Source organism: Ixodes scapularis, unplaced genomic scaffold, assembly GCF_016920785.2.
Source record: "Ixodes scapularis isolate PalLabHiFi unplaced genomic scaffold, ASM1692078v2 PGA_scaffold12__126_contigs__length_90152505, whole genome shotgun sequence".
NCBI lineage: Eukaryota > Metazoa > Arthropoda > Arachnida > Ixodida > Ixodidae > Ixodes > Ixodes scapularis.
This window is the reverse complement of record NW_024609838.1, coordinates 4,146,680-4,170,998: the sequence shown is the minus strand read 5'-3', so window position 1 is coordinate 4,170,998 and position 24,319 is coordinate 4,146,680. Positions and strand designations below refer to the sequence as shown.

Here is a 24,319-nt window from a genome sequence, read left to right as displayed (position 1 = left end):
AGGGAGGACAACTCTCTCAAGTCGCATTGTACAATTTCGTCATGCTGTTCCTTTACGGTTTAATTGTGTGGCATACTGCATGTGATTTATCATACTCTAAGCTTGATGCCATAAATCTTTGGGTCGTATTTGTGTTCTTATGTTGGCCTTCCCCACAAATTTTATTGCAGTTGCTTTTATATACCGCAAAGTTCCGAACGAATGCCCGCCCCCTGAGAGATTGCCCATCCGTAACATTAAAAATTCAGAAACATCGCCCACTCCAGGGTTCGGACTGAATATCGATCATGTGACGTCTGAAGGGAACCGCATCAACCACACAATCTGCGGTATTGATACGTGTGATAAGCGTGTTCTCCGTGGGTTCTCTTGTGTTTCTTGCACTGTGATTCGTGAATCTCTTGTGTTCGCAATCTGCAGAATCTGTTCCTGTGACGTGCGTTTGTAGCGGATTTTCGCATTTTTGTCTGCGATTTGCGCGCGTGGTATTGTAAAAGGCGAATGTGCTGCGTCCGCGTTCTGCGGTATCCATTCTCGTGACAGAGGAGTTTGTAGTAAATTCCTGCATACTTATCACACCATGAGACGCAGATTTTTCGTGTACACAATCTGTGGTGTCAGTTACTGTTTCACATGGTTTGCAATGGCAGCCCACCCCCCCCACCCCCTCTGCACTTATCACCAGTTTTTTAGTAAAACTTTGCTGTTGCATCCTCAAACATCGCTCACCCTATATTTTTCGTAGTTTATCTCTTCATTTTTGGTGTGCATTCTCTCTGAGCTTTATGGTAGGGTAGCATACTTTTAGATTCACTTTCAGAATGTGTCTGCTGAACTGAGACCCGGCCATACTCTTTTTCTAAATGTGCAATGTGCAGGATGCACACGCCGTGTGGATTCCCGACGTCACGGAGGCGGTTGTCACCGCAGTGAATCATCGCTACCGCCTGGTAGCCTTTGGGCTTGCCAAGTGAGTCATCTCATGCCAGTGTTGATTGCGGCAGGTTAGCCCCTTTGAGTTTGCTTCTTACCGAGCACTGGTGCACTGCGGGGAAGCAGCACCCACAAAGCATGCTTTGGCGGGTGTGGCTTCTCCGCAGTGCACCGGTGCGTGGTAAGAAGCGCACTCAACGGGGCTATCCCGCCGTGATCGATACTTCGAAAAGTACAAATATCTCAGCCGCGTGTTGGGACGAAAGCTCATTTTCAAAGTGGGATGGTACACGCGTGTGCCTGGTCTACATTGCAGTAAAATGCTCAAAATTAAACTGGCATGCATGACTATATGTTAAGCAGAGATAACCTGGCAACCTGCAATAATCAAACGTGATTGAAGAAAATATATTTGCATATAGCAAGAATAATTATAAATCCTCTCGATTCAAATTTTACGTGAAATGAGACGTTTACTTGCCATCCCCATGTAGCATTGGACGTTTTTAGGCCATAGTCAATAGTTGCTGTGGGTGAATTTTTGTCTCGTTATGGACGGCTCACTTTAAGGACGATTTTGTGGAGGACAGAGGTGTTAACTCAATGCTGTATTGTTACTAATGCAAAGGACGTGCTTCTACTGCCAGGTCACACCACACAAGCCTCAGATTGGTTTACGCAGACCTCCTCTTTTGTACTACGTTATTTGCTAAATAAAACAGTTATTATATTTAAAAAAAATATATGTTCATTGCAATGAGACATAGCCGTACCAGTCAACCGTACCATTTTGTGCACGACGTTGAAAAAATAGGACTTCCAATTCAGAAACAGAGCACAGATGTGCTTTAGTGATACCCCAATATCGGCCATTAAAGCGGCACATCGTCGACGATGGCCGCATCCTAATGTCAGTACCGACATCGCTTGAATTCCTAAACGACGGTCCACTGTCGGTTCCACTTTTGACGCGTCGCAGCGGCCAGGGAACGGTGTGCTACCTGGACGAGGCGAGCGGGCAGTTTGCACATTCGCACCGTTTGGCGCTGTCGGCAAAGGACTTCCCGGAGGCCGGCACGGTGGCAGGCCCCGTCGGAGCGCTTCGCTGGACTCCCGACGGAGCGGCCCTCTTCCTGGCGTGGAGCAGGGGCGGCTTCTCGCTGTGGAGCGTCTTCGGATCGCTGCTGGCCTGCTCCCTCAACTGGGAGGGCGCCCCGCAGGGAGGGCTTTCTCGCGTCGTCTCGGCGGTGCGTGGGGAGGCGGGTTTGCGTGGCTCTGTAACATACATTTGTACGGCCCTTTTTTTGTATAACGTATTTACACAAATGAAGGTTGACCCATTGTTAAATTTTTCAAAATCTGAAGTGGGGAGGTTGACTTGTAATCGAATTGAAGCATTCCGCCATTGACCAAACTGAAGCAATCGCGGCATCAAGAACAGCTAAGCTTGTTACGAGTTCAGCCGGCACTCATTTTACAAGTTCTTTCTTTTTTTTTTTAAAATTTGTGCGAACGAGTACGATTCGCAAATCAGTCCGAATGTATTGCGGCGAACGCCCGTTGGGTAAACGGTGCATGGAGCGCTTCGACTCCCAAGGGTGGCGGCATTTGATGTAAAAGCCACTCCGGAATGGCTTCTGGAACAGCCTCACTCCCCGCTGCTTCTTTTCGCACGATTCACAGTCGCATGTCTAATTTTGATCGATGTTTCTTTGCCAACTATGTTTCTTTGTATTGACATGCTTGATCCAGGCAGTTTGGGTTTTCGGTGCTCGTTTACGACTATTCTTCATTCAAAAGCAACCAACAGTTGCGCTGCTGGACGCAAGTTCGACCCGTCGGAGCGAGTGGCGTCCGAGTAGCGTCCCCAACTGTGCAAGATCTCTTGCAATGTTTCGCTTTTGTTTTCGTTGCCCGTACGAGATGTGCGAACTAGTAGGTGGCTGAGGACAAGAGTAGATGGAAAAGTTCTTTTAGTCTAACGTTTGAATGTTGTGAGCTGGGCTTCAGCTTCAGTTGCTTTAGAGGTGATCTGAATTAATTTTCAATCTTTCCACGGGGTTATTTCACTAGCTAAATGTTCTAAGCATTAATTAACTGTAAGGGGACTTACATTTAGATATGGTAAGCGATTATTTTATACAGGTAGGAGATTTCCTGTTGCTTTGCATTTGAAGAGTAATTGGTTACAGCTAGATGTTTGGACGTCTGAAGTTGGTTGAAATGGTACAACTATAATGGTATGCGCTAATCTAGTGTGTGTGTTCTCTAATGGAATTTTGGTATATGCGGAGCATATTTTCTACATTAGCTCTATGAAGAGCGAGATTGGTGGTGATGACCAAAGCTGCCAGGACATACTCGGAAATTAGAATGTCAAAAAAGCCCCGGGTAGTCGGTAGAGTTTACCTTCTGGACTGCTGGTAAGGTGCTCTAGAAACAAAGATATGACCAGCAGTGGTTTTTTTTTTTTCTTTCATAAAATAAACAAGGAAGGTTTCTGAACACAACCAAGGGAGGTGACCCACAGTTTGGAGTCTCGAGTACAAAAGCAAGTGCCGAGCTTTTCTTTGTTAAAAAAAAAAAAAGGGGGTATAACTGAGAGCGATCTTTATTGTGCTGTCTCAGCAAGGCAGCAGTGATCCCCCGCTAATGAGCGCCACCCGCCGTCCGCAGGAGTGGGGTGCCGAAGGCTACCACCTGTGGATGGTGGCCTCTCCCAGTGGCGAGCCCCAGCAGCGAGAGGTCATGCTCATGAACTTTGTCAAGAGCGCCTCCACCGTCAACCCCGGTCCCGTAAGGCTACCGCACCGTTCAGCATTCTTTTCTCTTTTTGGACCGCTGGGCAGTGTACTTAAAAGTTGTTTTTGTAGAATTCTCTTCAGCCTGGCTGAAAATCTTGCCCTTTCTTCCTTTTCACGCCTCGGTGAAAAAGAAAGGGAAGAGGCCCCTGTTGATTAGTCGTTTGCTAGCGTAAATGGCAAGCTCTCTCAGTACCCTGTCGTTATGAAAGTAATGTAGTCGTGAAAGACGAATAGGAACGGTTGCTCCTTTAACAAGGCGTGAAGTTGGGCTAGTTGGTGCGTTATGAAAACTTGGAAATAGTGCAAAATAAATGAGGGACAAGAGCAAGAAGTGAACGAACACAACGCTGTGTTCATTCACTTCTCGTTCTTGTCCTTCGTTTATTTCACGCTGTTTCCAAGTTTTCATGTTGCTCCTTTATTCTGCTGGCCAATTTATGAGCCTCTGTGCCAAAGAAACAATTTACAAGGGCTCAATGCATTTTGCAATGATCATTTTGAAATTGGTGTACAGCTATATTTCTGTTTTTGCCATCTCTGTAGTTATCCCGAGTGGAGTAATTTTTCAGTTCGTAACAACGTTTAATGCTTTCGATGTATGCATTGTTTTGAGCAAAATGCTCCACCTTTTTCATCGTGACGCTTAGTACCATTTAACTGGGCCTGTAGGCTTCTGAACCGCTACAAAAACGAGGAGATGGGAGACGGGATCACTCGGTCGTTTCAGAGTGCTTTTAAGTGCATATAATCGTGGGAGACTGAATCACTCTTGAAGAATTCCTGTTTTTTACACTTAAAGGGACACTGAACTCTCGAGAAGCATTCAAATGCCTCTATAGGACACTCTTCGTACAAAATGAACTTTTCCCGTAAGTGAAAGACTGTAGCACGGTATTTATGTTGCATTACTCATTTTGAGTTAGGAGTGACTTCCAAACTAACTTTTATTTGAAGACTGCCTCAAAATAGGAGCGTTTTCGGAATTGCTTAGGTAAGCCTTGCAATGTGTGTAAATATGGAGCGAAAAATATTTTTTCTTCTGTAGAAGTTTTATTTTGTGACGTACTATGCCTCTCATTGAAGCTCATGACTAAAGAAAAACAATGTTCGTTTGGTTAGCTTAGCGTTCCTTTAAAGTGTTCCGTCGTTCCACCCGCCAACGTTTAAAAAGTTCCGTTTCCCGCAGAGCGGTGGCGGTCGACACGTGTTGCTTCAGGGGGCGGACCGCGTGCTCGTGAGTTCAGAGTCGGACCTCGCAGAGCGGGACGCACTCCGGTCGCAGGACGGATCTCGCGGGAACAAGCACTGGACCGTGGAATTGGTAAGAGGGCGTCTCGTCGCGGGGGAAGCTTGCCCGGCACGGCCTCTTAGGCATAGCCGCGGCACCCGTAATGCGTCTCCGGCCGGTGCGTTTGGCGTCCCGTTCCGCCCATGCATCAAAACCACTCCTTGAAAGTCAACAAACGAGGTCGCGAAGGCCGGAATGTCGGACGTCGCGGTCCTGGTGTTTGGGCACGTAAGTTCCGAAAAGAGAAGCACGAAAGAATGCGAGTGTCTCCATCGTCGCGGCGTCACTGCTCCCGTCTGCCGAAACTTCTGAGGGCTGTCGAGCTGGAGAGCGACCTGCAGCGAGCAGAACAACTGTCTGCCGCTGTGACACTGCCGCTGTGACACTGCCGCTGTGACATTGCAGCTGTGACACTGTTGCTGTGACACTGCTGCAGTGACACTGTTGCTGTGACAGAGCTGCTGTGACACTGACACGTGACACCACAGTTGTGACACCGCCGCTGTGACGTTGATGCTGTGACGCCGCCAGGATCACGGCTAGTGACAGCATGATGCTTCCACGACGTCACAATTGGATATGGGAATATCCCCATGTTCCTTGAAAGTCGTTGCCCTATCGTCAATGCATCAGAGCGTGTTTTTTTTGTTTTTTTTTCTGAAGGTCGTTTCTGCACAGTGGTAGTGGAAGGGCTTACGGCGCGAGAATAAAGTTTTTAAAATGAATGAGTGAAAGAATTGAACACTGCGCAATTTAGTAGGTTTGTTTTTGTTGTTTTTGTTATATGTGTTTTCTTAATTTCTGCACCACTCATACTAATGCTGCAGCTTGCTGGATGCAGTCCTGTTTGTTTGTTTGTTTCAAGATTGCGCAGCAGTGGATAAAAGCACGTTGTGTGCTACGCACTTGGAAATGATAAAACTGTGAAAAGGGCACGTCCTTTCTGCGCTTTAGTAAAATTATTACTGTGAGCATAATGGTACTCACAATAATAGTTTTGGAACAAAAGAGCTAACATTCTGACTGGTAAAAAGAATTTTGCTAATGAGTTTACAACTCTCATTTTTAGGGTTTCAAAGTCGCATCCTTTGACTTTACAAGCTACTAACTACTAGCTAAAGTAAAACCAGTTAGTGGCCTAGTTGGTTTATATTAGTGATGGACCGAATCTGCCGAACTTCAGATTCGGCAAAGTTCGGCAAATGCCGAACTTTTGCAGGAAAGTTCGGCAAAGATTCGGCAAAACTTTGGCAAATGTCTGCGCACGCGCAAGAACGCGACGGAGCCTTGGATTGCAAATGGACGCAGTCGTGCAGTCGTGCGGTTACCATCGTGCTGTGTAGAACAACCAGTGGTTACGGCGTGGTGTGGGGTAGGCGACACGGTAACTATGTGTTCGTGAGCGAGTGAGGTTCTCTTCAATATTTTCTGCCTCAAGAATATAAGGTCAACCAGTAATTTACGCAGTCCACTGCGCAAGTGACAAATGATGCGGTGCATTCTGAAACCTTGAGACATTGGCCGACAATTACTCTAAAGCACTCCTCGCAATTATAATAATTCTGTTTTCGGCTCGGGAGTAGTGTGTTCCCAAACAAAATAATATTTCTTTTTCAATTAGGGTTATTTCGCAATTTTCACGTACCTGCATAAAACTAAACGGAGCTATAATGTTCGACGTTGCACATCCGACATTCACTCTCTCTATCTTCCGAAACGTTTGTGTGTGTCCTAACACCAGAAACAGGCATTTTAAAGGCTAAACACAAGACGTTGCGAATATGGGACGCCGCACTTTCATGCTAAGCTGACGTCAAGTGACTCAAATCGAAGAATATGCATATTTACAATATTATCATTCTCCTGGTGAAGGCTCAACAACCGTTGCATTCGTTTTTGCGCACAAAACGGTGACTCCCAGAGAAAGCAAGAACGCAGCGTTATTGCCTTCATTTTAGCAATGTACACACACATGCAGGCTTGCGGTGATGATGCCTCAAAACCGAAACTCTCGTAGCGTGATTCGTGACTGCGCCATGCTCGCTTCTATCCAACCTCGTTGTCACGACACTTCCGCAAGGAGTCACTAAAATTGCCAGTGAACATACAAAAACGGCACCGATACATTTATCTTGTAGAATATCACCTTATTTAGTAAACATGTTGCATTTAAGTTAAGAAAGAAAGAAACATAAAACATTTTTTTTCGCCAGAAAAAAACGAAATATCAGCGAGTCTGGTAACAATGTATTTTTGCCGAATCTTTGCCGAATCTTTAGAAAAGTTCAGCAAAAGTTTGGCTTTGCCGAATCCCAAGATTCGGCACCGAACTTTCGATTCGGCAAAAGTTCGGCCCATCACTAGTTTATATCATAAAAATATGATACCTCCTTTTTTATTGCTAAACTCTTTTTTTTTTTCAATTTTTAAATAATTTTTTTTTATTATTTTTTAATTTTTCAATTAACTTTTTTATTAACTCAGTGTTTATGTGCATCCTCCTGACTATTTTCTTTTTTATCTTTTTTTATACAAATTTATCTTCGTCTTTTTCTTCCTTTATCTTTTCAATAAAACGTCAGTTGAAAGTAGTGCCTGTCCTGCCCCCCCTTGTTCTTTGCCTTCCGTGCTAATATATTTATGAGGTACTACGAGCCATTTTTCTTCGCTAACTAATTTTAACTGCTTAATTGGAAAAGCAGATTTGTGGTTTTCATCTTGCCGAAAATAAAGAGTACAGCGTGTCCCCCCACAAAATATTTACAGTTTTTTTTTTTGTTTTGTTTTTTTGCTGTTAAAGTAAGCTATGCATTGCCGAAAGCTCATTCTCCACCCAAATGTGAAGCTAGTGGTCTACACCACATGCAAAAGTTTCAGAACTGGCCGTTATCTCATTCAAATGTTACAAGTGATTTTCTGAAAATTTAAACGAGATAATCGCGGCCAGTTTTTGGTAACTGGCGCCATTCTGCTCCATCTGTTCGAGAGGCCCATCGGCCGGCATTTTCCCCTTGAAAATTTCGGGAAATCACTTGTAACTTTCGAATGAGATAACCGCTACTCCTGAACCTTTGCATTTGGTTCAAACTGCTAGTGCTACATTTGAGCGGAGAGCGACTGTTTAGCAATGCATAATTTATTATTGTAACAAAAAAAAAAAAAAAAACTTTTTTTTTTGGGGGGGGGGACTTGTATTTTGTTTTGTCCTCAGTGTTGCATTCTTTTTACGGAGTTTATATTTGACAACGGTGGGCCCTCTTCTTCTACGAATACTAGTCCTAACTGGGGAGCAACACGACGACTTGTATTTTTGATGCAGGTTCCTCACACCTATCTGGCAGCCAATTGGCCTATTCGGGTGAGTGGGTCACAGTGTCAGCTTAGGGTACGGGCAACCCGTGGCGAATGTCCACACTCTGGCGGTCCGATTGCAGTACTCCGCCATCGACACGGAGTGCCATCACGTTGCAGTGGCTGGGCGAGGGGGTTTTGCCCACTGCTCTCTCACCCACAACAAGTGGAAGTTCTTTGGCAACGAGACTCAGGTGAGACCCTATCTTGTACAACATTGTTTACTTTATTATTGCGCTTCATATTTTTCAGTAGAGGGAACCCTGTGACGGTATAGTGTCGTGTGTACTGACTAAGGGAAGTTAGTCAGCCCCTATGAACATTTGGTGCCACCTCTGTAGATCCTACATTTTCCGGTGCTCTACGGCTGCTAGACTAGGGCATTTACCTTGCATCACGCAGTAGTTATTCACAACCACATGCCAGTATGACGCTCATCCAGATTGAAATGGGCGTGGTTGGGTTGATTGATTGATTACGGGCTTTATGGCGCAAAGCTACTATGGCCATACTGCGCCAAGCTTGAGGGCGTGGTTGGGGATTGAGCCCAGGATTCATGGGTTCTGCAGTGCAAGCTTTCACTTCACATGCACCGAACTGCTGTGTGCTAACACAGTTAGCCATCAGTCCTCCTTGTAAAAGAAAAAGATGTGTTTTTTGTATCATTATATTCTTAGCTGAAAACAGGTTCAAGCTGAATTTGCTGATGTTTTGAGACAATATACGTAGGAACCAATCAAGTGAAGCCGTGAGTGTGAGATTGTGTGAGGAATTGTGGCGAAATTTGGGGATAGGTGTTTGTTTGAGTCGAGCAGAATCCCGGCCTCATCTTTGCTGAATTCGTCTCTCGAATTGTCTCTACTTGGCGTCGACTATCGTGTGCCATGCCCTCAATGCTAGCATAGCTTCTACGGTGCTGCAAGAGCACTTGCCTTTGTCTTGCGTCTCATTCGCACATACTCTTGTGCAAATGAGATGCCTAACGGAGTCACACATTTGCTCAGCGTTGGAGCACTATGGAAGCTAGGCTAGCCTTGACAATCTACCATAAAATAGTTGATGCCAAGTGTGGTCCGCTTAACTGGGATGAGAGGTGAGAAAGAAATGAGCCTCCACATTTAAGCAGTTTCGGCGGTACAGCCCACCGGAACTGGCCTGACGACGAGAATGGCGGCACATGTTCTTTGCCTCTTCTACCCCGCCGAATCGGCTGAAATGCCCGTGGAAGACGACCAGTTTGTCGTCTGTTATTGGGATTGGGCATGTGCCCTCTTCCCTTTTTTGCCCTGACGATTTCATTGAAATTCCTGGATGTGTGTAGATGGCGCTGCAGTGTAACAAAATGGCACCGTCCGGAGAGCCCTTAGTGGAATGGTTTATAGTTTCTGATATTTATTGTATTTGACCCACAAATGTTTGCCTATAAATATGACTGAGGATTTGTAGAAAGTGCCTTAGAATAATATTGCAGCCATGAAGGCACACTTACGCAGGGGAAAAATGCGTGCCAAGGGGCGAGTTCTTTGCTTGTTTTTGTATTCAAGAAAGTTGCACGTCGAGGATGGGGGGGGGGGGGGGGGGGGGGCGACAGTGAGAGACAACGTCTCTGGACCCAATTTTTTTCTCGACGCGCGCTTCAGCCTATCAGCGGGCGACGTGTTATCTCTTTTTGGTTAGGACCCATTTTTGTTGTTCTTATTTTCGATAGGCTGGGAAGGCCAAAAAGCCAAAGGGGTCGAGGGGTGCGGGCAGCCGCCAAACATGGCTGGAAGCATTTCAGCGTGGAGGAAAGCAAGCCAGTCGGAACTTCTGACCATAAGCAGTGTTTGCTGTGCGTGTACGACGCCGTGAAACTAGTCTTCATCGTTTGCGCGAAAGCCGCCACCTACGACGAACTTTGACGCGTGTTCCGACTGCGCGAGAGCGATCACCCCTAATGTGTTTTGGGCATTCTTTGTGTGCACCTACCACCACGAAATACAACAGGTCCCCTTCGAAGACACTATCGCACAGGCTGCGTGCAGTGCTATCAAATGTACGGACGCGTGGGCCTAACACCGTGCTAAGCTTGGTTTGTACAAAGACACGTCTAAAGAGCACCTTCTAAACCTTCTGAAGCTGCGCGTTCAAGTCCGTGCCTCTCACATGCTGCATACCACTGGAGTGTAAATGTATATATAATCATTGCCGTTGTCCATTCACTGAAGACGGTTGTCTCCGAGCGCATATGCAATCACGAAAGCAAGGCAACAATGATCGTACGAAGCAGACAAATAAAATATTTCCGTGTTCTCTCAACAAACGCGAGGTTCTACGAGAAAACGCCGACGTTGGGAGACCCCGTGTGACCGCCTCATTTTTTTCAACGACGGGACCAAAACGCGCATTTTCTTTTTCTGTGTGAATGTGCCTTGATTACGCTTTTCCTACTTTGGTCTCTTTCAGGAACAAGATTTTATGGTGACGGGTGGTCTGCTCTGGTGGCAGTCCCTGGTTGTCGTCGGCTGCATAAACCTCCGCGATGGTTCAGATGAGGTGGGTTATTCTGCCTCGCCCTGCCTGGGATAACTTTAAGCAAGCAGAAGAAAAGCCAAACTTTCTACTGTCAAGTCAGAAATTTAAAGAGGTAACACATAATCACTCTTAGTATCTTCAGAATGTGCAAACCGAACTGGTTTTGCGGGTGCCCTATTACGGTCAAAAGCAGATCTCAAGTGGACAATCTCACTGCGATGGCCATTTGCGGTGCGGCTAAACATGCCGCATGTCTTATTGTCACATCATGACAGTGCTGCAGCTGCGCTTTTGGCTGACAGTGTCACTACGACCGGATGTGTGTTGACATATCTCAGCTTAAATTTTTTACAACTGAATGTGTCGCATGTGCCACTCACATTGCAATCGTGATGCCATGAAGGCACCACGACTGACAGCGTTCTTATGACTGAATTTGTCTCATGGTTGACCTTTGCCCTGTGATGATATATTTCAGGTTGAAAAGCATTACGATTGAATGTGCCTCTTTTTTAGTTTGGAAGGCATTACGACTGCAACGGCACTACGACTGAAGTTTTTATTGCATTCACCGAGATATCTCTCTGTAGGTTGTGACTCGAACCTTTGTTGATTTGCTCTCTCTTGTGTCGTTCCCAGGTACGCCTCTATCCACGTTCGACCAAGCTGGACAACATGTTTGTGCGGGTTTTACGGCTAGAGGCTCAGGTCCTTCAGTTGTCCCTCTCGGAAGATAGGCTCTTGGTGTTTACGGCCGACGGACGCCTTGCCCTCTATAGGATACACCTCGGAGGTGAAGACCACCGCTTTGTTTTAGCAAAATTCACCAAAAGCACAATGTTGGCCATTTCTCCTTTTTACGACCATGCGTGAAATCGGGAAAACGCAGTTGTCATAGACTCTCTACGGTCAAACTTCCAGCACAAAATAACTGCGGGGGAGTAAATTTATTCTCTCGTCAAGTGCACTGCTAAGGCTCGTCCGCACACTTGCGACTCTTTATGACCGGAGAGGCTAAAAAGCGGTTTTAAGCCTTTTGTGACCGCGGTTGTAAGCAGTCACGAAGGCCTTAAAAACCAGTTTTCAGCCTCTTTGGCCGTAAGCAGTCGCGAGAATAGGAACCAGCCTTGACATGGTGGGACCCTTGTACAGTAAAGTTGGCTGTCATCTCGTAAATATATTTACAATGTCAGATTCTTTATTAATATGTGAATAAGTCAAACTTCGTACCGATAATATCATAATAGAACAAAATTTCTAGGGGTGGGTCATTTTTTGGGAGATTACGGTACATCGATTACGATTGTGATAAAACAATTTTCAGGGATGGGCCATCTATTGGGACATCTTAATTTCTAAGTATGAACCGTCTTTCGGGTCATTACGATACTTCGACTGTTACCTTTTGGTATAATGTAGCACTTTGGTCACAACTGTTATGACTTCGGGCGGTGCCCAGGACTCGAGCGGCTCCAGGAGCTTGACCTGGGTGGCCTGGTGCCCCACCCGCTGTGTGTGGTGTCGGCCACCCTGGCCCACCTGGGTGCGGCAGCCAAGTTGGGCGTCCTGCTCAACGTGTGCGGACGTCTGGTGCTGCTGCAGCAGGACCCGGCCTCCTCTGGCACCACCCCTGGCGGCGCCACTCCGGTGGGCGGGACGCCGCGCGGCGGCGGACGACTGGCCGCTCGTCACTGGAGTGCCCCAACCGTCCTCGCCTTCTGCGTCGAAAGGGTGAGCCGTCTACCTTCTCGAGACCTCGCGTAGGAATGACACCCCACACATGTTGAATGACACAAACCTTTACAGAGGGCAAAGTCTCGGATGCTTTTAAGAAGAAAGCGGACTTAGATCGAGGTCGTGGGAGCTGACGCGTTTTGCGTACGGGACGTTGTGGCGGCGGTTTGAAGGAGTGGCTCGATTCTTTCCTTGCAGGTGTGGGTGGCGGACGGCCGTCCAGACCCCCGCATGCCCCACCTGACGCAGGCGCTGTGGATAGCCTGCGGGGTGCAGGGAATGCAGGTCTGGCTGCCCCTCTTCCCCCCCGGCGGAAATCCGGGTGGGGTCCGGCACGCCTTCATGGCCAAGCGCATCATGCTGCCCATCGCCGTGCACATCTATCCGTTAGGTGGGTTGAGCAGACCCGCTGGTGGCGAGACGGGCGGTGGAACGCATCGCCGGTCCGCAGATCTTGCTGCACTTGTGTTTACACGAAATCTGCGAATGTTTCTTAGCACCGATTCATTTTGGGAAGAGCAGGGTGTTGGGGTGAACTACGTCGAACGGACGATCCGCAGGGTGTTTCGGAAGAAGCGAACAGTGTCGTAAAGAAATAGTTGTTATGGGGATCACCCAGCTGCATTTGCGGCATCGACATTTTCACATGTGCTCATGCGTGCATAACAGCTATTTGTGCCTCTTCCCGTACACGCAGCAACAGCGATCGCCGTCACTTCGTGTACGCTCAGCAACAGCCATCACTGTCCCTTTTTTTTCACGCAGTGGCGAAAAGCAGCAAATCTTTTCTTGCCGCAAAAGTAAAGTGTGCATTACCAAATGCTCAGTCTCTGCCCGAGCATTCAGTAATTTTGTATATATGAAGGTTTGTATATATTTTTTTCCCTCTTATGTTGGTGTTGCTTGCCTTGTGGGGGTACCAAGGGCTAGTCGAGCTGCGAAAGCACCTTTTTCCTTTGGTTTTCTCCCGTCGTTGTGGATGGAGATAAAGCAATGGTTCAATGTGGCACTAGCAGTTAGGACCATTTGCCAAAGTTTGGGAACTTACCATCATTCGACATAAAAGTTGCGAGCGATTTTCTGTAACTTTGAATGCAAAAATAGGGTTTGTTCGTGGTAGCAGATACCATTCATCTCTATGTATTTGCGGGCTGTATTGGTCAACAATTTTTTATTAAATAAGTCATATTTTTTGCCCACAATGTGCAAAGAAACAAAAGTGATAACTGTAGCACGGTTGCGCAATGCGGGTGGAATTGTGCCGTCACATACCTGAGGACAAAGGTGGGACGTGGCTAATTCTCATAGCCGTCGTGGTTGGCGTCGTGACTGCCCCTGATGACCGCCACCAGCGCTCTGTGATCTGTGAAGTAAGTGGGTAACTGCGGTGGGGAGAGAGAAATGACTTTATTGAAGGTCAATTAAACACCCTAGATTGCAGTGGAAGTTTTAAAACCATCCAACATTATGCGTAGCGATTGGATACTGCAAAAGTGGGATTTCACATACTAATGCGAGTAATGCTTGAAAACAAGTCTTTCAAGCAGACGACACGGAGATTCTCCCTTTGTCGCGCCATTCTTGGCAAGACGCCAGGGCTGCCCTCTTTGCTCTCTTCGCGCGGCACGGCTGACGGGAGGTCCCGACTTCCCTCTCCTCGTGCCAAGAGGGGAGAGAAAAAAGGTTTTCCCATTCTTCACGCGTGCGGCGACGACAACCCACAAGGTCGAAATCTCTGCAAAGTGTCACCCATAAAGCTATCGCTTTGAAATGTTTGGAAATCACTTATAACTTCCGAATCGGGTAATGGTAAGTTCCGAAGCTTTGGCGTCTGGTCCGAACCGCTAACACTATGTTTAGGCAGAGACTGAGCATATAGCCATTTGCGATAAGAAAAACATGGTTCTCTTTTGTCACGAAGACTCAATGTAATTGGCAGTTGTCAGTTGGGAAACAGTATTCTCCAAATGAGGATTCTTTTTTTTTTGCACCAGCTTCACTGCACACAAGCAATGCGTGCACTTTGACTGTACCAAAGGTTTGAAAGAGGTTTTGTATACCGTCTCGGAGCTTGGGTAGCAGCAACTGATAACACCATGGCTGCCTTCCAGCCGTGCTGTTCGAGGAGGCAGTCGTCTTGGGAGCCGAGAGTGACACGGCGTTGTGCGGCAGCGACACCTATCCCCTCTGCGTCGTTTCCAAGTCGGTGAGTTCCCACTCGTGAATTATGTAGTCTCCAGTCGCTGGATTCCACCCATCATTCCATTTTTCATTCTAGTTGCTAACAGAATAAGAAACGCAGGTCATGTTGAAGCCTGCACATCTTGTTATCACTCTGCTGCAATGAGATTGCTTAACCCAAGTGTTGCAGGTATAGTCACCAAGCCTAGCCATAAGAATCCAATGAGATCCACAACTCCATTCTGACGAATTTGAACACACCTGTTCAGGCGTTGTAAAGCTGGGCTCTGTATTTCAAGGCATGCGAGAATGTTATGCCCTCACTTCTTTATGAAAATTCAGGTTATGAATTGGTGCTGTAGAGCTTATCATCGACACCTTGTCTTGTCTCTACAGAGCCAAGTGTACCTCCACCCAATCCTGCGGCAGCTACTCTGCAGGAAGTGAGTTCGCTTTTTGCACTTCCAAATGTCAAAGCCGGTCGCTTCCAATCTAATGCCTTTTCGTAGCCACGAACGAGCTTACACCTGCCTCTAAGTGTAATACAGCTGTATGCATCTCCACTGTGCCTTTTTAAGCCAAATCCTAATATTTTTATGTGGATAGTTGCAAGATGTAAGGCTTGTCTGTCGCACCCGTGCATGGTGGATTAATTTCAATGTCATTTTGCGATGATGTTGTCGTAACATGCAGAGATTTTCACCCTTTCTCTCTGCTGGGTTCTTTAAATATTTTTTTTTTTTATTATTCCATTTAAAGGTTCTGGCATGAAACATTTGTTTAAGTTTGTTTAAGTGTAGCTTTAAATGTAATGTCTCCTGAAACTGCACAAAAAGGGATGAAAAACATCCCTGAGATACTGTTGAAGTCATTCATGTGAAAGAAGTGCCTAAGGTTATGTAGATAAAAGAGATTATTTAAAAGATACGCACTCGTCTCACTTCGAAGATTTTTTCATTTTTGACCAATACATCCTGTTTCACCAAGAACAGCAGCATTAGACATGAGACTTAGCGAACACTTCTCTTTGCACACGCTGGAAAGTGACGGGTGCTTTTGCTATGTGTTCTGTAGCCTGGGCTACCATGCCTGGGAGATTGCGAGGAGCTGTGCAGAGCTGCCCTACTTTCACCATTCCCTCGAACTGCTGCTTCACGAAGTGCTGGAGGAAGAGGCCATGTCGTCAGAGCCCATACCGGGTGAGTGCTAATAGGGACAATCGAGACAGTGTGTGTCATTGCCCAAAACGAATGCCAAACTTTGCTCTTGTACTCCCTTGCATCTGCGATGTGACCGACTATATTCTCCCTAGGGGACACCTTGTCACTAGGGGAACTGTCATTTAGGGACAAGGCAGATTTCAGTGCTCGCAAACTCAAGTGATGAAAAATTTCACCTCTAAACTCTGAGCATTTTTTTTTTAGTCCCGCTATTTCGTTGCATGCACCAGCTATCTTCTTTAAAGCTAGGGACGTCACAAACAACTTTTCTCAAAGCTGAAGTTAGACCAGTTTGAGGAGCCACCCAATTGTTTTGCAAAGTTAGGAACAGATCTATCCTCCATCTAAAACGTGTCACTTGATCGATAAATTGACGGGGAAGTTGATTTAGGTGATGCCAATAAGGTTGGAAAATTGGGCCAGTTGGTAATGCATAATACGAGACGCGAACAAATATTTTCATTGTCACCAGATATATATATTACCGGTGCCAACAAAAACAATATTGTTACATCGGCAGGAACACAAGCGGCTCTCCTTCGGTCGAGAAGCCGTAGTTCTTTATCTGACAGTGACACAGAGGGAGTGCTGACACATTGCAATTCCAATCAACCAATTTCTCGGGCCTCCCGTGTTATCTGGTCTCTGTTTTTGTTTAGCATGTCACAGCCAGTGAAGAGGGGGGCACAACCAAAATCCCTGCAGTGCAAGATGCCCTGATATAACCGTTTCTATGTTTTATCGATGTTCCCTCAAACATTCATTTGTGCATTGTTGGCACTGGTAACATATACGAGGTGACTACAGAGATAAACTTAAGTTGTAAATTAGCACCGTGTCTCTTGCTATCTTCCTTCTCTGTGTCTCGTTGCACTTTTTAAATATGGTGCCAACAAATTGATGTTGGCATCCAACAATCGGTGTCTCGACGTGCCTCTCGTGAAATCTGGGCACACCGATTGCAGATGCCCTCCTGCCCCGGGTGATTGACTTCATCCGGGAGTTCCCGGTGTTCCTCCAGACGGTGGTGCAGTGCGCCCGGAAGACGGAGCTGGCCCTCTGGCCCCACCTCTTTGCCGCCGTGGGGAACCCCAAGGACCTCTTCCAAGAGTGCCTGCTGCAGGGGCAGCTGGACACCGCGGCCTCTTACCTCCTGGTGCGCTCCTCTACGCTGGGGAGAGCTCTCAAACTTTGACAGCGGTGTCCGTCGTCTTCTGCGACTGCTACTGCCTAAAGAATAAGACTAGCTTGCGTTTCATAGCTTACAAACATTGGAGGATACAATTTTAGGCAGTATTCACTGAAAGTACAAAAATTGTTGCATCATCCCCTTTAAGTTCTGACCAGGGATTTGCGGTGCCACACGTGCGATGCTTCGAACGGTTGTTCGTCGACAGGTGCTGCAGAACCTGGAGGTTCCCTTGGTGAGCAGGCAGCACGCCACCTTGCTCCTGGGCGCGGCTCTGGACGGTGCCCGGTGGACGCTGGCGAGGGACTTGGTGCGGTTCCTGCGGGCCATCGACCCCGCCGACACCGAGACGGCACCGCCCCGATCCCCGACGGGCCCCTCTACGTGAGTGGGCCCTCCTTTTGGGGATCAGAGGCACTGTCGAGTTTGCCTCGGTAAATTGCTCCTATGGTGGTTTTGCAAGTGTGGTGAAGTCCCATCTAAAAGGACACTGAACCACCAAGAAATATTTTTTTAAGTGCCAAAACAAGCTTTTGTCAAAAAGAAGGACAGTGACCTTTGGTTCTGTGACTCTCCCTGCAATCACAAGTTTTGCAGATCACAGAATCTAAAACTAACATTTTTTCAACTTTGTTTGATTGCACACCGAGAGTTAGCTCAGTCCGTATTTCCATCCGATTTGCTTTCGATTTTAGGTTGGCCTATCTCTCAAGATATTACAGTAGTAATTTGTTTTTTATAAAAGTTTATTTTAGAGTTGAGTGTTTTTTTTTATTTGTGGTTATGTCCTGTGAGCAGTCACCAATCTAACACACATTGTTGATAGCAGAAAGGGGCATTCTAGTCATACTCCCTTCAAAATGATGCCTAAAAAGCCTGTAAAAAGAACACAAAGACCAGGAAATATGTACAGAAAACAGGCAATACAGACTGCATTCTTCTACAGACAGGCGGCATTCTCCCACTGTGCATTTTCTCCACCCCGCATTGTTTATTTCAAGGTACCCCAAAAGAGCGGTCGGAAAGGGGGGGGCATCGGAGATTAAGGGTGTTCATATCAGTGGGGGTTGTTTGCATAAACTGTGCAATAGCTTTGGAGAACCTATTGAGAGTATGAACGTGCTTCATGACGTAACAAGTTGTAGACATGTCTGAACTCGAGGTTCCAGTTGCTGAGATTACGGGCAGGCAGAATCATCTTTTTAGCACCCTTTTGTGTGCCGCATCTCGTGCTCGAGCATTAAATGTGGCACATTCGTTGGATCATATGTTAAACATAAGTGCCACGTGCAGTGGGTGCTTCGTGAACACTAGAGGGCTCGTTGCACGTGACGCTTATATAAGACACGTGTTCCGAATGTTGCCCGCACGTCCTAATTACTATACACACTCGTCGAAATCTTGCGTTGGGCGCCACCAAACCGCTGCCTAACCTCGGCCTTTGCCATGGGCTTCCCAGGGACGAAGACACGGTGAATCAGGTGTTCATGGAGGTGATCTTGTCTCGCCATGCACGCAAGCTTCTAGCTGCCGGGCAGCTACGAAAACTAGGCTCCTTTGCTGCCCACCTGGACTTCCCTCTCGAACCCTTCTTGGAGAAGGAGAGGTGAGGTGTGGCTGTTTCGTCTGATCGCAGCCTAATGCCAGCTCTACCATAACCCTGCAGCAAGCATGGGGGAGGGTGATGAGAGCCTGGAACTAGCATTTCATTGTCGAAAGTGTGATTTCACTGTTGAGTATCTTAAATCTTGTAGTGAAGTACTTGTTTTAAGGCGAAATCCTTGTCTCATTACGCGAAAAGGCGCGGCGTTGTGCCCAAAAGATGGTCATAAAAATATGTCATCAAGCACACGCCGCCCAAGGTCAATGTGGACGCGCCTCAGAAATAAAACACAAAGAAAGCACGACGCAGATGCTTTGTCACGGAGGGCTCAGGGTCAAAGCGGACGCGCCTCAGAACTAATACACAAAGAAAAGCATAGCAACAGAGCTGCTTAGTCATGGAAGCCGTCGTGAAGCCGGCAAGATTTGCCGCTCCTGTGCAGTGGGGGAGCGTAAAGTCGCCGCCAGAGCGCCGTGTGAAAAAGGAAGATGTGGCGCGCTGCTTGTAGGAATGCGCTGCGTGTAGGAATGCTTTTGCATTCCTACATGTAAACAGTCTTAAGTGTCTCTGCCGAAATTTTCATGCTAGTTGTTTCTGTTTTTTTTTTTTTCTCGTTGATATTGATTTTGCTGCTTACAAATTTGTATTTATCTTGTATTTAATAACTCTTCAATTTTTTTCGTGATAGTAATTTTTTGGGGATTGTGCAGCTCACTCTGAAGGTGAACCATGCCACTCTCTGATTGAACTGCTGTATACCTCGGCCTATTTGTTCAGTTGTAATGAGCCAGTAAAGGTAGTATGAGTCGTAAAGGCTGGGAATTGACCTTTCGTTACCAAGTTGTGTTTTTGATAAGTGTTTTCCAAGATAAAAATTGTTCCAATTACACCGACGTCACAATATATCAGACCTCTTGCAAACCAGGGATCACCGCCAGCTTTGCCGTTGTCGTTTCCTAAAACACCGCATGCGACTTGCGGATGCACTGTTACGAAGTTTCACGCGTTTGACTTGTTATACCGAACTCATAGAACGAAGCGACCTGTACAAGTCATATTGAATCTGCTCCCCGGAGTTCATTAAAAGGCTGTCTGACCGCGTACCAAACACTAACGTCGCCGACATCCAAACAGACTCCGAGCGGCACGAGTGGACGACTTCGTGGTTGCCCTGAAGGCGGTGCACACCGACTTCGAGTGGCCCCTCCCCCAAAGCGTCGCGGCCAGTCCCACGGGCAGCGTGGCCTCCATGGGCAACGAGGAAGCCCCGCCCGCTCAGCGTAACGGGCCGGAGGCTCCGGGAGGGGGCGGGACCAACGCGGCGGTGACGCGCGGTTCGCCGGCCGACTCGGAGAGCACCTCCGAGGAGAGCTGGTGGGCGGAGGAAGAGGAGGTCTCCGCCCCCGTGGGCGTGGCCGAGTGGCGCGGACCGCCCCAGGCCGAGGCGCAGGCTCGGCACTTGCTGCAAGCGCTGGGAAAGGTACGAGAAGCCTCGCCCGGCCTTCCGCCATAGTTTGGCTGCACGAAGCGCTGTGGAAGGTAGGCTGGAGCTCCTCTCTGTTGTTTTCACTTTGTCAGTGACCAAGGAAAGCTTGTGCTGGAGGCAGCACAACTACAAGATTTCCCTGCCATCCTTACTCTGTATCCAACTACCGTTTATGTGAAACGCTCTTTGGTGGCATTTCGTAAAAAACAGGAGTGAAGCCTGGATAAAAGCATGGCCACGAGGCTCGGCGCTGATTGGTTGACGGGTGGGTGAGGAGGAGTGGGGAGCTCGACGCTGATTGGTTAACGGGGAGGTAAAGTGACCAGAGGTGGGAGAGGAGGGTTAGGCCAGGTGGGAGAGGAGGAGTGGGTTAGAAGGTTCTGGAAGATCACCGGGTTTATCATTTTAGGTGTACACGTGCCACGCGTTAAGATTATCTCGCGAAGAGTGCTGTGAACATAGTAGGCGTCTGGCTGAACAGGCGAGACATACTGCTAAACCACGATGTAAACGCCTGGGATGCTGGAACATTTCGTGTATGCAACACAATTGCCTTGCAATTTGCCATATATTTTTTAAAATTTTGATTATCAGTCTTTAGGGAAACAATGAGTTTGTTGTGCGATTTTACACGTGTCCTTTGATTTTGCAAATTGCACAGATTTATGAAAAGCGTCGAATGCTGGCTTGAAAGCCGAACTGCTCGAATGTTTGGATGTTGATTCTGTTCATGAATGGGCAGTGTAGGCGGGATCAGCGAGGAGAAAGATCTGGCTCGTGTTTACCTCGTAATTATTAACTCGCAGCTCTAATTTGTTTTGCTCAAGTATAGTGCCAACTCAGTAGCCAGGAACATACTTCGTACTTGGTAAAACCGTTTGAAGGGCTCTTTTCGTTTTTTTTGAAAGAGCCCACTTTTCTCGTTACTCAAAAGGTGACCTGTAAATTTTTTTTTTTTTTACGGAATCCTTTTAGTGTTGTTTGGGATATGTATTGTTTTACTCTAGATGTGGTCGATGTAGGAAGTGGCATTCATTTATTCGTTCTTCATTGAATATACACCATTTCTAAAGATAACTAAAAGAAATTTGTTTATTTCTTTTTTAACTCTTCTTGTAAACAAAAGTTGGAAATGTGAACGGTTCCCCAAAGGTGCAATCTTTGGTGTTGTTGTGTCAGGCACGCTGCTGCGACTGGGCACTTCCCCTCGCTCTGATGCTGGGAGATTGCCTGGTGGCGCCCCTGGTGGCACCGCCTGGAGCGCTGGACAAGCTCCTACTCTGGGCCTCGGCCGAGTGGTGAGTGTCTGCTGCCAGAATGTATAGGTAGCATATTCTCCAAAGAAGTTTCAACACTGCACAGTGCACACAGCACACTGTTTCTTGCTTTGTGGGAGGCCCAAATGTTTTCCCAAACTTCCAAACTACGGTCTAAGCTCGTTATAACAGACCTTGATTTTGACGAAGATTTCGGGCTGTTGTAAGAGGAGTGTGCTGTATGCAAATATGAAGTTGAGTCAATGGTATGTAGAGGAAAACCAACAGAACTTCACAAATCGGTATGTTGTATCTAAATGTTTGTTGTAACCAGGTCTGTTGTAATGAGCTTAGACTGTATTCCTCTGGGACATACAGTACACGTAAACACGCGGAAATCTCCGCAACCAAAAGTTTCCACCGAGAAATGGAGAGAAACAGTGAAATAACAAGTTGTTGTTGCATGCCTGTTCAACCTTAGACACTGTGCTGCACGTAGCTTTCGGTGCGACGGGTTCATTGACTACTCAACGAACCGATCGATAATTTCTAATTAAGCACATTATTGCTAATTAGACAATGACTGCTCAATTAGAGCTTGGCAGGTCTGGCGTGGGGACACCACGCAAGACGCGTGGTGTCCCCCATTTCGAGTGCGGAGCTCGAAATGGGACGCCTTACAAACGTCTGTGTATGGCGTTTCACCAAATCTTTATTTGCCCATTGGCTTTTGTCTGAAACATCGCACAACCTTGCTAACCCCGGCCACGACATACTGGGAAAAGGAGTGGGTTTGTGGTGACCTTATTTCGGTGGAAACGGACTTTGACCTTACACCCCCCGGTTACATTCCAGTATATGTTGCATTTGCTGACCTCGCAATCTATGAGGGTTACTGCTTGTGCTATCTTTGATTTTTTCTTTTGTCTCAACAAATCTTGTTGTAATAAAACAATTTTTTCTTTTGTCTCAACAAATCTTGTTGTAATAAAACAAAGTTTAATTTTGTTGCCTGCATTGTTTTCCTTTTGCACGAATATACAACTTCGGAGTTGCAGAAATCGTGGTGAAAATCCGTAAACAAAGTGAAGTGCCTTTCCCTTCTTCATTTTGCTTTGTCACGGACGTCCTCCAATTGTAAGGTCCGTTGCAGCATCATTCGGGTAAGATGAATGTTCGCGGATCCCGAGTTGGGGTATTTGTAGGGGTGAGCAGTCACTCGGGTATTTTTTTTGGAAATCACTATTTGCCGAAAAGGGGGGTGGGTGATGACTCGGGGATGGGCGATGACGTGGGATATTACGGTAGCCACTACAGCTATGTCAATATTTTACAAAAGGATCGTTACTAAGAGCCCTCCCTAACGAAGGCTCTGTGGCTTCCAGCCCGGGCTACCTGAGCCTCCTGCGGCAAGTCCAAGGCGGCAGGGTCCTAGAAGAGGCCCCGCCGGGGGCAACGTCCAACGGCTACCCCCAGCGTAGTCCCGTGCATCCACGCAGAGTGGCCGTCACGAGCGCCCCGGAGAATCCGGAGGACGAAGGTTGTCGGGTGGCGTAGCCTCCCCCGCTCTCCGCAAACTCTGTCATCAATGCCATCATCGTCGTCATCGTAGACTTTTCGCTCAAAGTGTGGCACGGGTTGCCGAACATTCTCAAAGTAGTGTCAGATTTGGGGAAAAAAAATAATGGAGGTTCGAGATTGGTTACTCGAGACGGTACCGGAGCGCCTTGTTTTCACCGTCTGCTTCTTTGACTTCTTCGGCGTTTTCCTAGCGTTTCAGAATGGACGTACGCTGAGACGCTTGCGATGCAACATGAGCTCCATTTAAGCTCTCGATACGACGATTCAACGCTTCTGTCATCATACGAGGGCAAGTGGAATTTGGGAGCTTTTTGTTTTTGTTCTGTGAATGTTTGGCGACTCGAGTGTGAGGGGTGGGTTTCTTGATTTTTGTTCACCAGCTCTCTCATCATCACCTTGGACATAGACTCGCTCATTATAAATGGGGTTTTGGGGGGACGGCCGGTGGACTTGCTCAGCAATCTTGCACTCACTGCCGACCAGTGATCGTTCGTGCTGAACGCATTGGGGAAGGGTGTTGTGTGTTGGTTGAATGCTCGTTTGTTACGGTTGTACATTCTCCTGTTTCATCGTTTTTATACAGCATTCCAGTATTTGTCTCGTGTGCATTGTCCTTACTGTTTGTCCGGTTGTGCACCTTTACCCGGGTGTGTGTACAAACGTTTACGTGTGCACATGCACAATCCCCAGCTGGCCTGTTGGCCCTAGCAAGCTGCATGACTGTAATTTGTGTGGTAACAAATCATGGTCGTAAGTGTTCATGTTAGGCATGTCCTAACATGAATTAAAGCAAGGGAAAGCAAATCAGTCACGGGGTTGCTTGGTTAGTGTTGCAACATGGGAACTTGGGCGGTGCATTGGTAAATGCTTTCTAGTTGCTATGCTCAGTTTCGTACTTGTGTGCAACTCTGTCGAACCTGCTTGTGCGAGTGTGTGGTTTGATTTTGCAATTTATGTGTATGTGTGTGCGAGACAAGCCACATGCCAGTACCATTGGCAGCGTTGTACACTAAGCACGAAATTGAATACTAAAGCTTTCAAAAAGTGACCCATGAAAAAAAAAAATTTTTTTTTGATATAACTGGATGCAATTTTAAAACTGAACTTCCTAATTTGGTTAACGGTTAATCAGATCAAGGAACCTGACTCAAGCTTGCAGGGTTGTGTCAACTGGCTGTT

General features: G+C 47.0%; 1 protein-coding gene across 1 annotated transcript in view; it reads left to right on the top strand.

Annotated features, from left to right (window-relative positions):
- The window catches only part of LOC8024476 (guanine nucleotide exchange factor subunit RIC1), a 30,219-nt gene extending 6,475 nt beyond the window's left edge, over nucleotides 1–23,744 (top strand). The window contains exons 7-25 of the mRNA XM_029991283.4: nucleotides 879–970; nucleotides 1,913–2,180; nucleotides 3,610–3,729; nucleotides 4,924–5,058; nucleotides 8,345–8,383; nucleotides 8,460–8,570; nucleotides 10,822–10,911; nucleotides 11,530–11,683; nucleotides 12,350–12,621; nucleotides 12,823–13,015; nucleotides 14,736–14,830; nucleotides 15,202–15,248; nucleotides 15,880–16,004; nucleotides 16,991–17,181; nucleotides 17,423–17,598; nucleotides 18,674–18,820; nucleotides 19,952–20,297; nucleotides 21,483–21,601; nucleotides 22,945–23,744. Coding sequence (XP_029847143.2) covers nucleotides 879–970; nucleotides 1,913–2,180; nucleotides 3,610–3,729; nucleotides 4,924–5,058; nucleotides 8,345–8,383; nucleotides 8,460–8,570; nucleotides 10,822–10,911; nucleotides 11,530–11,683; nucleotides 12,350–12,621; nucleotides 12,823–13,015; nucleotides 14,736–14,830; nucleotides 15,202–15,248; nucleotides 15,880–16,004; nucleotides 16,991–17,181; nucleotides 17,423–17,598; nucleotides 18,674–18,820; nucleotides 19,952–20,297; nucleotides 21,483–21,601; nucleotides 22,945–23,116 — 2,892 coding nt within the window. The 3' untranslated portion in view covers nucleotides 23,117–23,744. The remainder of the gene's footprint in view (nucleotides 1–878; nucleotides 971–1,912; nucleotides 2,181–3,609; nucleotides 3,730–4,923; nucleotides 5,059–8,344; nucleotides 8,384–8,459; nucleotides 8,571–10,821; nucleotides 10,912–11,529; nucleotides 11,684–12,349; nucleotides 12,622–12,822; nucleotides 13,016–14,735; nucleotides 14,831–15,201; nucleotides 15,249–15,879; nucleotides 16,005–16,990; nucleotides 17,182–17,422; nucleotides 17,599–18,673; nucleotides 18,821–19,951; nucleotides 20,298–21,482; nucleotides 21,602–22,944) is intronic.
- Nucleotides 23,745–24,319: the final 575 nt, after the last annotated feature.